Raw genomic sequence first — 14,965 nt, forward strand, 5'->3', positions numbered from 1 at the left:
TAACCGATAAATACGACATAACACAGTATCATATCAACAAGCCTTAATTTTAATCATACAAACTTTTATTTCTAATGTGTTGCGCCATACAATCACAAGGTATTTCAAATAATGGCAGGCGTACTTCAGAAATACACATATACATGTAAAAGGAATATATTAAACTGCATGAAAATACAAATAAAAAGTTGAAAGAATTAACAGCATCTTAAAGAACAATACAACCAAGACAGAGCATTACTATCTGTGTCAGAACTATTTGTGAGGTTAAAAGACTTCTTGGTAATTTGTTATGAACTATCTAGGAACTATTGGAAGGATACAAGAACGGTAGCACCATGAAACACTTAGACGTATCACAAAATAGTTCTTCATTCAGTTTTAGAGATTCAGACGCACTTCCGGTGACGTCCTTTGCCGGAAGTGACTCAATTCATCAACGTTGATCTTTGATTTTGGGACTTGAATCATTCATGAATCGTTCGTATATTATGGCAAATATACATGACGAGTATTTTCCATCTTTTCTTCAAATTGAAGAAAATCGTGCGTAGGTACTTTAGGACTCGACATAATTATGCTTGATTTTGCCCCGCTCCCTCACTCACTTTGAATGTATATTGGGGTTATATGGAATAGGGCTTATGGCAAGATTGCATGCTGAGCCCGGTGCACGTGCAAATAAACAATGAGCACAACCTAGAACCCAGTTCTTCATACTTCACATACATTTTTTAAGCTACAAAAATGCTCATATTAAGGTCAGGTAGCATTGTTATAAAAAAATAAAGGCGTGCTAGTTTCTTTCATTATTACAATTACATATGATAACACACGTTGAAATTTATAAAAATATGAGAAACCTAGATACTATATTTATTGTTAACATTAATTCTGAATTTCAGATCAACAGATAAGAGTTAAATGGAAAGAAAACTTAAATTATATTTCATAATATATATACAAAGGTATGAATTATAATGAGATCGTTGTGTCATATCTTGTGTTACAGGTATACGCACATGTTTTTGGCTTTCCAGATGTGGGTCTGATATAACAGCTTTACGTTAAGTCGCAATACATAGTATCATAAAAGCAGCGTTTGTTGAATAAATACATTGCACGTGAGATTACGGCAGCCACATGAGAAAAGGGAGGCAACTCTTGGTTTTCTAGACAGAAGTATTTAAGAGCTCAGCTGTCGTCGAATCTTGCTGCGCACGACCTGCAACATGATCAACTTCCGGGCGCCATATTTGTCTCCAAGGGCAACAATGGTACTCTTGTCATGGCTCATAGTGACGTGGAATTCATCAACTCCGGCGTTGAAGGCGCAGATTTCAGATCCATTCTTGAGACGCCATAGGCGGATGGTTCCGTCACGTGACCCAGAAACGCAAATCTCGGAGTCGGGTGAGATCGCTACACACCATACCTGTTGTAAGAGAAATGAGTGAAATTGTATATTCTGGTTAATCCGGGGAATGGGGCAATGTCAATCCAACGAATACTTGCATAATCATATAGTTTTAATAATGACTGTTGAGCATATCTGTACTGTGGAAATACATTCTTTTGTTTTGGGCGGTGGGGTAGCCTAGTGGTTAAAGCGTTCGCTCGTCACGCCGAAGACCCGGGTTCGATTCCCCACATGGGTACAATGAGTGAAGCCCATTTTCTGGTGTCCCCCGCCGTGATGTTGCTGGCATATTGCTAAAAACGGCGTAAAACTAAACTCACTCACTCACTCATTCTTTAGTTTGTTTGTATTACAGATTATGCTTACATAATAAAGTAGTATTTAATAATGAGCTGCATGATTAAAACATGTTTCTAGCAAGGCAATTCAGTTCCTATTTCTCAAGCCCAATCAATCCCATATTAATTGGACTGACCGAAACCATCCATACACGCAAAGGTGTTTTGTTTCTTGTGTAACGCCCCACGCACTAATAGTGCAGCTGTGTGTCAGCTGTCCGTAAGTAACAGTACTTTGGCCAAGAGATCCTGTGATCAAAAGCGTGTGCATCAACCAAGTTGACAAGCCTGACTGAGGGAACGGGTTTCCCTCAGTCGCCTCTTACAAGTATGGGGTTACTAAAACAATTCTTCACGGGTGTATACACAAAAATACTCACCTCATCAGAGTGTCCAATCAGGGTGTGAATCTGCCTCTCGGTTGTCATGTCCCACACCTTCAGGGTGGCATCAGCCGAAGCCGATACCAGGTACCTGTTGTCTTCAGACAACGCAACGGCCTTAATCTCGCGGTTGTGCGCATGCTCACTTGCACCGGAAACCAGCTGACGGCTAGCCTCGCCAGTACGCAAGCTCCAAATAATCAGGTCTCCATTGCGGCATCCTGTAACAGCCTCGTCACGTGGTAAGATGGCCGTGCAATCAGGATTGGCGTCGAAAGAACGGAAGATCGGCTCCAAAACATTGAAGCTGGTGATTGTCATATCAAACACAACATATTCGGTGTTATTGTCGACAGTAAAACCTATTAACACGTAGCGATTGTTCTGAGAAAGGTTAATGTAGTTGACAAAGTCATTGTTTCCAATTGGGCAATCGTATTTCATATGTTTAATAGGTTGGTTGCCCATGAGATCCCAGAGAACCACCTCCGTGCCAGATCCGTACTTGTCTGTGCGGGCAAAAATAACTTTGTCTCCGTCTCCCATGACACACAACGCTGAACAGTACTCTTGTTCGGACATCTCCAGCGGACGGCCGGTACTGAAGTCCCAGATCTGGACAAGGACAATAAAAGTTAAATGACAAACCCCGTCTTTCGCATTTACGTGCAGGTGCTATTCACATCCTGAAACGGTGAATCTACATGGGTACACCCACACTGATATAATAACAGTGAGTAAATCAGTGAAAATCAGTAATTTCATTAAATCCATTTGAAATCCCCTGAAAGTTTTAAATCCCACAGTGATTTCACGAGATAACTGATTTTTTTTTAGATTTCGAGAAGTCCCTGGTTCTACAAATTCCCTGTAACACATCTAAAGGTTAAGAGTAAACAGTTATCCATACATATATTCGTACCAACCGTTTGTAAAACCTACGCTATAATGCTCAGTGATACCAAGAACATTTTCAATTAATTTGGAATGAAGACAAATATGCAATACAGCGAGCCGTAATCTCGTGTCACAGACCAACACAAACTATTGTTACATGAACCTGCAGAGAGATAAATATCATTATGGAACATATCAACCTTAAGTAACAGAAAAAGTAGGAGTGATTATGTTTAGTTTCGTATTTTTAGTTTCGTAATTTTAGTTTCGTATCACTGTGCTGGGTAGTAAGTACTGCTGCAAATTTTGAAATACTTGTTTTACAAGTCAGGACAAAACCCAAACCTGCAGAACATGTTTTGTTCAAATGCAATTATACATATTTGATACAGAAGCTTTATACATAAGGATATTAACGTAATACAATCACGAATCAGAATCGGAATTTTCTCCACTTGGGTCTGATATTCTTGAAGCGTGTCTGTCTCCTTATAACTGTGCAATGAATCCATACCATCCCATGTTCCGCCGTGGGATATACTACACAATATACTCCGTATGTATAACGAACCCGCTTATACCGAATTGATATAACGAACTATTTTGTCCCGGCCACTTGCTGTGTAGTTTACTTGAAATTTCTATAACGAAGCATGGTTATACCGAATTTCCCTTTCAAATCGTTACAGTGTTCTGGAATGGGAAACTTCGAAACCCACCTGTAGCCTTCTGTTCGTGACTCCCTTGCCGATGGAGAAGTTGTTGATTTCAAGGTCGGCGTTCACGGCTCCAACCAGCAGCCTGTCGTTGCATGCCAGGTGTAGGTTTGTGGAGCCCACTGTATCTCCCTTCATTACACGCAGTAATTCTCCACTCTGAAATACAAATTCCAACATGGTTTATTAGTCTCTCCTCACATAGCTTCTACTGATCTACCGTCCGGAGGTGTGCCCGAGTAAATTAGTGAGTGAGTATAGTTTTATGTCGCTTTTAGCAATATTCTAGCAATACCACGACGGGTGACACCAGCAATGGGCTTCACACATGGTACCCTCATGTACCAGGAGTCAAATCCGGCTCGAAGATCTGTTAGTTTATGTGAAACTGGTCAAAGAGTACAGAGAACACAAATACTACACAAGACAGTTATGAGTCCTGATACACTTGACTCATGTATTTGTACACAACTCTGTTTCCCAGAGTTTTACTGACCTCATACGTCTGGCAGCCGAGACATTTTACAAAGACACCATAATAAATTTCACATATGCCACAGTTTTCCCAAAATAATCATAACTAGGAACCAAGGCCAAGATTTACTAAGCTCTATTAGCGTCAAGATAGTCGTATGCTCCATGCGTTAACACTAACTAAGAGAGCTCAAAATCTAGGCCGTTTCCTATTTTATTACTCGCGAGTATTCATTATTATTACTGATCTTCAGCATAAATAGGGACAACTGCTAATTCTGTAAATAATTTTCTTTTCTAGAACCTATTTTCTGGATACTGTGTTTCAATAACTGGTATACTTCATATCACGGGTTTTATGTAAAGTTTGATGTTGTTTGTGTATTTGTTGTTCAACGACCCGTGAAGATCCGGGTTAGAATTGGTCTTCGGCAACCCATGGTTGTCGTCAGAGGCGACTAACGGGATCGGGTGGTCAGACTCGCTGACTTGGTTGACATATGTCACCGCATCCCAGTTGTGTAGATCGATTCTTATGCTATTCACCTCCAGACTATTTGATCCAAACTGGATTATTTACAGACCATATAGCTGGAATATTACTGAGTGCGGCGTTCTATAACAGACCAATCAACCTATCCCATATACGTACCTGCATATCCCAGACCTGAGGTGGACCTAAGCTGGACCCGGTAACAACACTTCGCCCATCAGCAGTAATAAGACAACAGTCGACCCTAACTTCCTCGCCCATCGCTCCAGGGGCCGCGGCAAAGTTCGATGATCCAGCGTATCCCATCATCTGTTGCTGCCCTGTGACTGTTTTCACGCTATGTACTTGGTAGTTGAAATTGGATGACATAGTCGAGGTAGAGTATCCGCCATGCCCCATGGTACTGCTTTGATAGTTTGCTGCAGATCCGCTTATTCCTGGCGCCATGTCGTAATCAGCCATGCCACCTTCATAATGATATGACGATACTGAAGCTCCATGAACGTTTGACGATCCATCCACTATTGACCGACCCATTGTGTTTTGATTGTATGAATAGCCACTGGCTCCAGATGTGGTGGATCCGAGATTTGCTCTAGCTGGCTTGGGTGTTCCGATTGTGGTTCCTGAACTTGTAAAAGTCTTCGTTGCTCTGAGAGTTGCAGAATCGTAGCTTGCGCTTCCCCCTCCTCCTCCTCCTCCTCCTCCTCCTCCTCCTGCTGACTGAGATGCGAAGTAGCTAGAGAAGGCAGTACTAGACCCACCACCAGCTCCATGGGTGGGTGAACCGTTGACAATCTTGACCCCTCCACCACCTGCTCCTGCACCTGCACCTGCTCCTGCTCCAGCGCCTGATCCGCTAAGGGCTTGGACAACACCAAGGTTATTTCCAGGCCTAGGTGGGGATATTGTTATTGGAGCAGCGGTCGCAGGGCCAGCACATCCACCGCAGTAGCCGGGCTTGCATCGATAGAAAGCCCACATCAAACTGCTCATCAAAGCCAAGATTCCGAGGACTGTTCCAACCACGACACCAGCTCTGGGTCCCCCTGCTCCTACAACTGGAGGGGCAGCTACTGCTGCTGCTGCCACAGGCTGAGCGAGAGGTGCTGTCATCACTCCGGAGCCTCCTGTTCCTGATGGGAGGACACCAATACCGACTCCTCCTGCACCCCCACCGGCACCGGCACCGCCGCCACCGCCACCGCCAATCCACCCTGCTCCACCACCTCCTATGCCAGGTGGTACAACCTTGTCTGTAACTGGCGGACTAGGTGTGACGGGTACAAACGGTGGTACTACGGGTTTTTCAGAAGTGATCCACGTCGGAGGTCGTGGTGTTTGACTGTAACAGATACACAATAATAATGATGAACAGATATAACTTACTATTTATAATACCATAAAATCCCGATGGTACCTACATAGTAACAGGCGCATGATAACCCACACCAGGAATGGGTCGACTTTCATCAAGAATCCTGTGTCCATCCCAAACTGAATTATAAACTCCACGGGGAGCATACCACCCAACCTGCCATTACAGCGATGTAAGTATTAAAATCATTTCTTGCATTTTTGTACTCGTCATTCTATTGTACGCCTGAATATGTGAAACTTTAAACAATGCTAAATTGGGTATCAAGGGTTCGATTCCCTATATTCGTAAACTGGACATTTTAACTTCAGGCTACCTCAAAGCACTTAATTTGCAGAGAAGAAACAGCTGATATCAATATAGAGGATGTGACCAATGCGGCCCTCGTGGCAATCACCAAAGCTGTTTGGCTGATGGAAATGTGAAGCACATTCACACACGAGCCAAAAACATATGTTTCCATATCCCACTTACTTAATGGTCAAGGTGAATGGCTTCGGGGCGACCACAACATCTCCTGACCAGAGGGTACTCTGTTTATTCGCTGCTTTATTCAAGACGTGCAAGCCATTGATATGTAGACCTGGACGAAGAGAAACGTTTGGAAATATAATAATCATCATACCGAGAAAATCAGACAAAAAGTTATATTTTGTGGAAATTCATAACACTGAACTCATTTACGTCATTATTTGATTCAGAGGATCATTATCCAGGGTTAGATTATAGTTTATGCTTATAAGGTAGCCGAAATATCCAGCGTTAATATCCTACCGGCAATGATTCCGTTGAATGCATCTTTGGTTACTCCTTTCTCCTGGACACCGCCAATATAGATAGTCCCTTGTCTGTCAAACAGACCGTGTCGAGCTGAAATGTAACAGGAATAACTACACGTAAAGCAAATTCTGTCCAGTGTAGAAAATGTAAATTGCCATAATGTTGATACATTATGAATACAGAATGGATATAGAACTCAAAGCCGGTAAGGAAAGAGCGAAGAAAATAAAGAAAACCATTTTGTGAACTTTTATTTTATTTTAGACCATTTTGGTGTCAGTATTTGAATTCAGTTTTAATAAAGGATTAGGATCTATTTCCACAAGGGTGGGGAAAGTTGAACTATTCTGTTTCAATGAACGAAAATTCAAAGATGCCAAGAGAAGGAACGTAGATAACATTACGGACACTATAATAGTTCATTATACACCGAAAGTAAGATTAACAACTAATGTCACATCGGCATTCAGTCTAAGTAAACACTTATCCTCAGTACTTTTCCTTAAACTCCACTACTTAGTCTAACAAAACCTTATGGGAGGTCGCGTCAGGTAACCTTTGAGATTGACCAATCAGAACTTACCAAATCGCGAAAGTGCACATTCGCACATACCTTTTGAACTTTTTATCTCGAAAAGGTTCGTACCCGAACGATTCCGAATGCTATTCAGCGTACGATCGCATCCGGGTGATGCACACGGAGTACGTACAGTCATGACAACGGAGAATAAACAGTCGCTGAAAATAGTGCTTTTTGACAATATTCATGGATGTTATCTTGCGGAAATATTAGCTAATGACAACCATGTCAACAGAAACACCAAAGCGTATATACTGCAGGTCAAATGAAAGTGTTATATGCTGATTTTTGTGTGTGGAGAGATCTGTGTCGGTGACCTGTATATTTTGAAAGCCCCTCCGATCCCTAAATAGTAGCCGTTGTCTGATTGGTTATATCTATTTGATTGTCTCGCATTTGAATGGACGGTCATTGGTTGCTCAAAGGTTACCTGATGCGACCTTCTACAAGGTTTTGTTAGACTTAGTGGTGGAGTGTAACGAAATACACTGAGGCTAAGTTTAGTTAGACTGCATCGGCATTACACGGAGAGAGTAGGATGCAGTCCCTGATGTTACGGTGTCCTGTGATATAGCACTCACTCACTCAATACAATACTTACAAGAATGCAAGATAGTCTTTCCTGGCAGAGTGTCCACGAACAACGTGGCGTTCTTGCTGGTTCTCAAGAAGCGAACCTGGTGATACTTTCCGTCATTAAATCTTCGGGATGACTGGACAATTGGCTGGGGATTTCCGTTAATGTCGGTCAAGTATTCGGCCACAACGTATCCATCTTCCTATTAACAGAATAAATATCTGCATCAGTGATCTTTCTTCTCAGTATGCTACAAGGATGATCATTTATACAATTACTTATGTACAATAAACAACGTTTAAACGACGTAGCCCATAATGAACACCCCTATATGGAACTGTTTGATATAACAAACAGTGCGTTGATTGCGCCCACATGCTGCATATTTTAATCTAAATGCATATAACTAAACTAAAGCCCCCTCTGCGCTTGTTAAACGTAGTTTATTTATTCGGTGATGGATAGTCACCGAAAACGGTCAGCGACATTCTTCAACAGTATAGAAAGTGTGAAGTTTCTTCTTGGTGTACCCGACACAAGATATCAAAACCATGGGTATTCAGTGACATTCATTCGTTCACTCGAACTGGTGCTAAGAAATATTCTTTGAACTCAGTCATTCTATTTGTGGCATGGGTGGTACTGTCGATTAAGTCGTTTTAAGTAGCTGAGCGGGGTTGCGTCCCTTGAATACGCCAGGACACGTGATCGTGGTTCTAGATTTCTACGTTTCATAGCAAGATAGCCATAATAGTGGGCTCTATCAAAATGGTAAACATCTGAGACATGCTACACTTTAGGTTTTCTGTCCAGGCCAAGTTCACACGCCATCAGTTCAGCTAGACATAACTATCCATACACAGTTTACCAACAAGACACGGTGTACCAACGCTAAGAAGACATTTCCCTGTTTTGGCCAATAAAAGGCGGGACCTTGGATGTGGCTGTCTTGTATCATTAACACACAACAGATCTATACGTTTCAATCAATTAGGCATGCATGTGTGATTGAATGAACGGCTTTTAAAAATAAGTGAACCCAAAGAATATCCCCGAGAAGATAGTGCTATAATATACTGAACAACTAAAGAAACACAACTCTGTTTTTCTCAAGTTTTTAAATAGAAGAGACAAAACATGAACGCTTACTTTTATGTGATTTCATTTTATTCGAAAGTAGCGTTTCTTTCACTGTTCAGTATATTATGGTAATAAAATTATGATAAAATCATATTGATTATGGTAATAAAACTTACCAATCGCAGCTCAATAAAATCGTCCAGATACTGACTCTTCACACGCATGAGTACACCATCTTTATCATACGTCATAAAGCCGAGGGCAATGTCGTCGTGCATTGTGCTGGGACGCTCGAGAGGAGGATAGGTGTATACAAGTATCCCAACTTTATTGTTCTCCATGAAGCGGAATCCTGTAGCCTCTGAAATATTAGAAAACAGTTCTTCTTAAACTGAAATGAATATCGGTTGTCAATGTTTAGAATAGAGACGAGGTTTCTAATAGCAACAGCTCGCCTGTATTTTATGTATTTTAAAGCTGGTATCCTCTTAGAAACAGATGGAATATATATCTCACATCTATATACGACTTATTAAGTTCATTGCTATTAAAGAGCATTGGTGTAATCTAGTGATATTGTTGTAATTGTGCTAAAAGCGGCGCAAAAACGAAACTCACTAACGCACTCATCGCAAATTGAATTCAGTCGCTTAAAATGTGCAACAGTGTAACGCCGAATAACATACCTTCAGTACAGATAGTTCCAATGTATGACGTCATGTTACAGTCACAGAAATAACGGTCACCGGTAGGTACACAGACACCGAAGTTCTTGCAGGAATCGACCAGACAAACTTCATTTATAACATCTGGGAAGGCAAAAGAAGCACAACATCAATATGAATAGCACAAGAATCGATGTTTCAGTTTTGCCATGATGTGACTACATCATTTTCTGAGAAAAGATACTTTTACATCGTCTTAAAAGTCACATGGCGTTAATGTAGTCTATGCACTGTGTATTTTCCTAAATGCCAAACCATCCCTCCCTGCAATGCTAACTCCCTAAAATGAAGCAAGTCTTGATTTTCTCAGGTTCTGAATCGCTGGTCTCCCTGGGCTTAGTTGTTACTATCGTTACTGTCATTCGAGTAACAGACATACGAGTAACAAACCTTCGAGTTAAACAGTCTACATTCAGACGGTCGAGTTACTGGAGTTCGAGTTGCATACATTCGAGTTACAGATTTTGGGGCTAGTGGAGTTTGAATTACAGACTTTCCGGTTACTGGTTTTCGCGTTGCGAACATTCGAGGTAATGGGGTTCGAGTTATAAGGTATCACCGAGATGACACCAACCTGTGCAGCCACTTATAACGTTTGGGTTTCCTCTGGAATATTTCAAGAGATCGGGGACAGCACCACTCATGTCGATGGAAGCCAAGCATCCCTGGAATCCAGTCTTCGACAAGAGAGCCTTCATTATATATTCCTGCGAGAACAAATTATTTGGTAAACCGCCGATATAGAGAGGACCCTGAAGATCAAGTCGCCCATCGGCTGTTTCACTTTCAAGCGTTGATGTGTACTCATCCACGGACACAGTAAAACTCTTGCCGTCTTCATTACGTCGGAGGATAACTTGATGCCATTTGTTATCATTAAGAGATTTGGGAGTGCTTATCCTCAAGGCAGGGGCGCTATCGCTTGTGTTGAAGGAGAAATGCAGGTATCCATTGTACAGCTCGAGAGCGATGAACTCCCTGTTAAGTCCGCCATTGAACAATATAACGCCACTCGACTCTTGGGTCTTGAACATAAACGACAGCACCATTCTCGGGGGAACTCGCAGAGTCTCGAGCTGGACGTAGGTATCTCGAGATGTCACGGTAACAGGGTTGTAAATTAGGGGAGGAAGTTGTGGGATGGTGGAGATGGTGAAGTTCACTGTGCCTGCTCCCATCCTCTGAAGCTCATTCAGAACATCTATTTCATTAATGCGGAAGTTTTGCATGTATCCGATATAGTTGGGGTAATTCTTAACGTTGATGTCAGAACCCTGTAAGCTTCCCAGATATATACGCTCAATATCGAAGAAGAAATTTTCGCCATTGAGATTTCCTGAAATTAAAAGAATAATGTGTTTAGACTGATTTGGCGTGTATGACTAATTCAAAAGATATTGTTGGTTAAAACTACTACATGCCTCATCCCTACGAGATTAATACAATTGTTACTGAACTGTAAATAATGATTTAGATGTATTTTCACGCCTTGCATTCATTTTATCTCTCCACACAAATGATACATCAGGGTCATTAAAATGCTAAATACAAACATAATACTTTTTTTTTTAAAATGAATAATTGCTAACAATTATAAATAATGATCAACAACCGAAAACAAACAGAAAGACAACACCAGGAAGAAAGATGACCTGCTGTATGATGAAGATGGTGCCGAACATTAGCCATAGTGATGGAGATATTTGACATGAGCGGTTTTTGAAAGAAGTTCTTTGACGAATAGAACTGGATTGTTGGGTCATGGCTGAGTTATCTCCCTTAGAGTGAAAAGTACACCAAAAAGCTTGTGGCATGCTACCTTGTAACATACCTTGTGTCAAACTGAACCATGAAAACTTTATAAATGTTATACCTAAAACAAAAGTTGACATCTACCAAGTTGACTTCTTAACTTCTTACCGAGTTGACTTCTTAACAACGCCCTACCCGAGTTGTCTTCAACAACGCCTTACCGAAATGACTCTAACAACGCCCTATCGAGTTGACTTTAACCACGCCTTACCAAGTTGACTTCTTAACAACGACCTATCGAGTTGACTTCTGAACGATGTCTCACCGAGTTGACTTCTGAACAATGTCTAACCGAGTTGACCTCTGAACAATGTCTAACCGAGTTGAGGTCTTACTCCACTTACCGAGTTGAGACGGGTAATTATCCACCCAGAGTTCTATCTGGTTTCCACGACGACGGATGTACAGGTTGTGCCAGTCGAGGTCATTGAGGCTATCGCCTGCGGTGTACGTCTGGAATAATAGAAGCGTTTGGTCAATTTCTACCTCAGCTCACACACCGGTTCCTCATTCGCAAAATATTCTGAATCATATTGTCAACTTATCTTTCAACATGTGTTAGGGTTTCTTTTAGCGAGCATCTGTTTACATCACTGGTACCTATAAACACAAGTGACCAGTGAAGATACAGTGTATCTTCAGTAAACCATGATTTCAGTACGGGGCGACTAACGGAATCTGCAAACATTGAATGAATATTCTTTGGTAAAATAATGCGTTATTCTGGGATCCGCCAGTTAAGAAGCATGTTCACTTCGCAATACCCGTCTGATGAATTCCTTTTAACATAAACTGCCGATGACACATATACACACACGAAAGGGGGAGACGTGTGTGTGCGTTGAAACATAAAATATTTCTTATCCTATTTTATTGATACGGACGTATATGTAAGCACTTCGTGTACAGGAGCTTTACTTTCATGAAGTAGCACCAAGTCACTAAAAATGTACTAATTATAACCATCATTATTCAAGTGTCGTATCCAAAATTCTGTCGCGACAAAGTGGTACAACCCAGAGGCTGTTTTAATGATAAAAATCTCGATAAAAAATGCCATGTATTCATACCTTTACCACCCCTCCGAGGTTAGTGGTGACCTTGATGCGTCCGTTTTCGAGGATTCCCCGAAGATACTCGTCCGATTCCCCTGTATACGTCTGGAAGAGGAAGGCGTTACTAAGGGGGGTTTTGAAGCGGAGGGACAGGTCATTGGTGTGAGTGCCTAGTGAGAGAACTGGCAGGTGTCCGAACTGCTCACCGTTCAGTGATCCAACCAAGGCAGCTGTGAACAGACAGTCATATGTTAGAATCCTCGACGGTTCACAAATACAGGGAATGAAAAAGGAACTGTCATTCAGAACTGTATTACATTCGAATACGACCTGTACATCACAACCAGCCTCCAAAATAATTTAATTTTATCATTTGATCATTCAGAAGGAAGTATTGACTTATCAATTAATTATTTGATTGATTGACTGATTGATTATTTGGTTGATAAAGTAATTGGTAAACATATACCGGGTGGTTGGCGATCGATTGATTCATATACATATCATAGTAGAAATCAACATATAATTTCCTATAATATGAAAGTGAGTTAACTGGTGATAAGCTAACAAAAGTACACTGAACATTTTTCATATTGTTAAAAATTGAAACATATGTAAATTTTAAGTCATATTTAAACATCACCCTTTGTGCAATAGAAATAGGTAATCATTTCATGTGTACCGTTGTATATAAATAATGTTGTTCATTAAAGATTGGGAAAAAACATAAGTGCATTCACGTACAGTATATTGTCAAATTTTCATTTGTTCGACCGCTTAATTTTGAATACTGTATCTCTACATTTTTTGAGCTGACAAAACATATGACAAAGAAACTGAAATGGATGAGCTTTTTATGTGCTCCTTGGTTTATGTATCTGTTTATGCCAACACAAACGGGCTATATTTGGTTACCTATGTCACAGTTCTTGCCCGTGTAGGCGGTGTTGGAACAGTCGCATACATAGCCGTCCCAGGTGTTTCTGCATCGTCCATGTACACAAGGTTTGTCGTTCAGCTGGCACTTCCTGGGCATCGCCTGACAATGACGGTCAACGTTCCCGAACAGGTACTGGGACACGACGAACTGGTGGAGATCTAGTCTCTTGCGATCGATCTGGAAATCTTCGAAACATCCTTGATAGCCATTGCGAGACCATATGTGCCAAGGGAGACGACTGCTCTCAGCGAGGTTGTTGCTGTATGTTGTGTACCCGCCAAGATAAAGAGCACGCTGGAACGCGATGGGAAGTCCTTCTCTGTTGTTAAGGTCAATCCTTTTCTGCTTCCCGTCCAGCATCAAGATGATGTAATCGTTATAGAACCGGACTTCAATAGTATGTTGTTGGCCGTCTGACACGGCTTTTTCTGAAAACGGTATGCGATGAGCGACGTCGCCGAAGTTGTACACGAAGTAGAGTTTGCCGTCGTACATTTCAACGGCGAAGAAGGCGCCTGGTTTCCTTGGGCTTCCGTAGGTGTACAACATCAACCCTTTTTCCTCAACAGTCTGGAATTTGTAGGACATGATCGTTCCGTCGTTGATCTGGACTCTGGGCAGCTCGAGATGGACGCTGGATGACCTGAATGTGACGGGCGTTGGTCCGAGAGGTCTTGGCTTGGGTGTGACAGGGGGTCTCGTGGGGCGTGGTCTGAAAGGAGTAGGAGGCGGCCGTTGTGGGCTTACACCGCCGATGGTTCCATTCTCAAAGCGAACTTGTCCATGGATGCTGGCTTTTCCTTGTGAGATAAGATTCACGTAGACGATTTCTAGTGGAGATTTCGTAGTGTAGAGCACCTTGGCTATTCCGCCATTGAGGCCTCTGTCCACCAATCCACCAGTGACGTCAACTGGATCATGGTGACCCCCGAGGTACACATTCGACCGGGTCAGGAATTGAAGGTTTCGACTTGACTGTGGAAGTGTGTAACGAGCTCTGTGATTATTGTCCACCTTGATCTCAATCTGCGTACAAAACATATAGTATTACACATATATTATATTACACATTAAAAAGGTTTGGTGTAATGAATGAGTGTTGTTTTTACAACAATATCACAGCGGGGGAAAATATATTACCTTACGTCTCTCACTCATTTTGGTGGGAGACGAAACTTTGTTCCGGTGGGTGTGACAAGCGAACGCTTCTTTTACGAGGCTAACAACAGCCCCGAAATGAAAATAGATTAATATGATACACGCGTTTGGTTTGACCAGAGCCAAACACACAAATTCCAAAATTTAGTAGCAACCAAT

At 41.7% G+C, this 14,965-nt stretch overlaps 1 protein-coding gene across 2 annotated transcripts in view; it reads right to left on the reverse strand.

Moving 5' to 3' along the window:
• Positions 1-30: 30 nt before the first annotated feature.
• The window catches only part of LOC137298929 (uncharacterized), an 88,203-nt gene continuing 73,268 nt past the window's right edge, over positions 31-14,965 (reverse strand). For both annotated transcript variants that reach the window (XM_067831313.1, XM_067831312.1), the window contains 13 exons: positions 13,624-14,674; positions 12,724-12,938; positions 11,998-12,106; positions 10,416-11,177; positions 9,803-9,925; positions 9,293-9,477; positions 8,061-8,238; positions 6,874-6,969; positions 6,574-6,682; positions 4,881-6,066; positions 3,758-3,913; positions 2,139-2,756; positions 31-1,435 (listed from right to left, as the gene is read on the reverse strand). In XM_067831313.1, the coding sequence (XP_067687414.1) occupies positions 1,187-1,435; positions 2,139-2,756; positions 3,758-3,913; positions 4,881-6,066; positions 6,574-6,682; positions 6,874-6,969; positions 8,061-8,238; positions 9,293-9,477; positions 9,803-9,925; positions 10,416-11,177; positions 11,998-12,106; positions 12,724-12,938; positions 13,624-14,674 (5,037 nt within the window). In that variant the 3' untranslated portion in view covers positions 31-1,186. The remainder of the gene's footprint in view (positions 1,436-2,138; positions 2,757-3,757; positions 3,914-4,880; positions 6,067-6,573; positions 6,683-6,873; positions 6,970-8,060; positions 8,239-9,292; positions 9,478-9,802; positions 9,926-10,415; positions 11,178-11,997; positions 12,107-12,723; positions 12,939-13,623; positions 14,675-14,965) is intronic.

This window comes from Haliotis asinina, chromosome 10, assembly GCF_037392515.1.
Source record: "Haliotis asinina isolate JCU_RB_2024 chromosome 10, JCU_Hal_asi_v2, whole genome shotgun sequence".
In the NCBI taxonomy this organism is placed as follows: Eukaryota; Metazoa; Mollusca; class Gastropoda; order Lepetellida; family Haliotidae; genus Haliotis; species Haliotis asinina.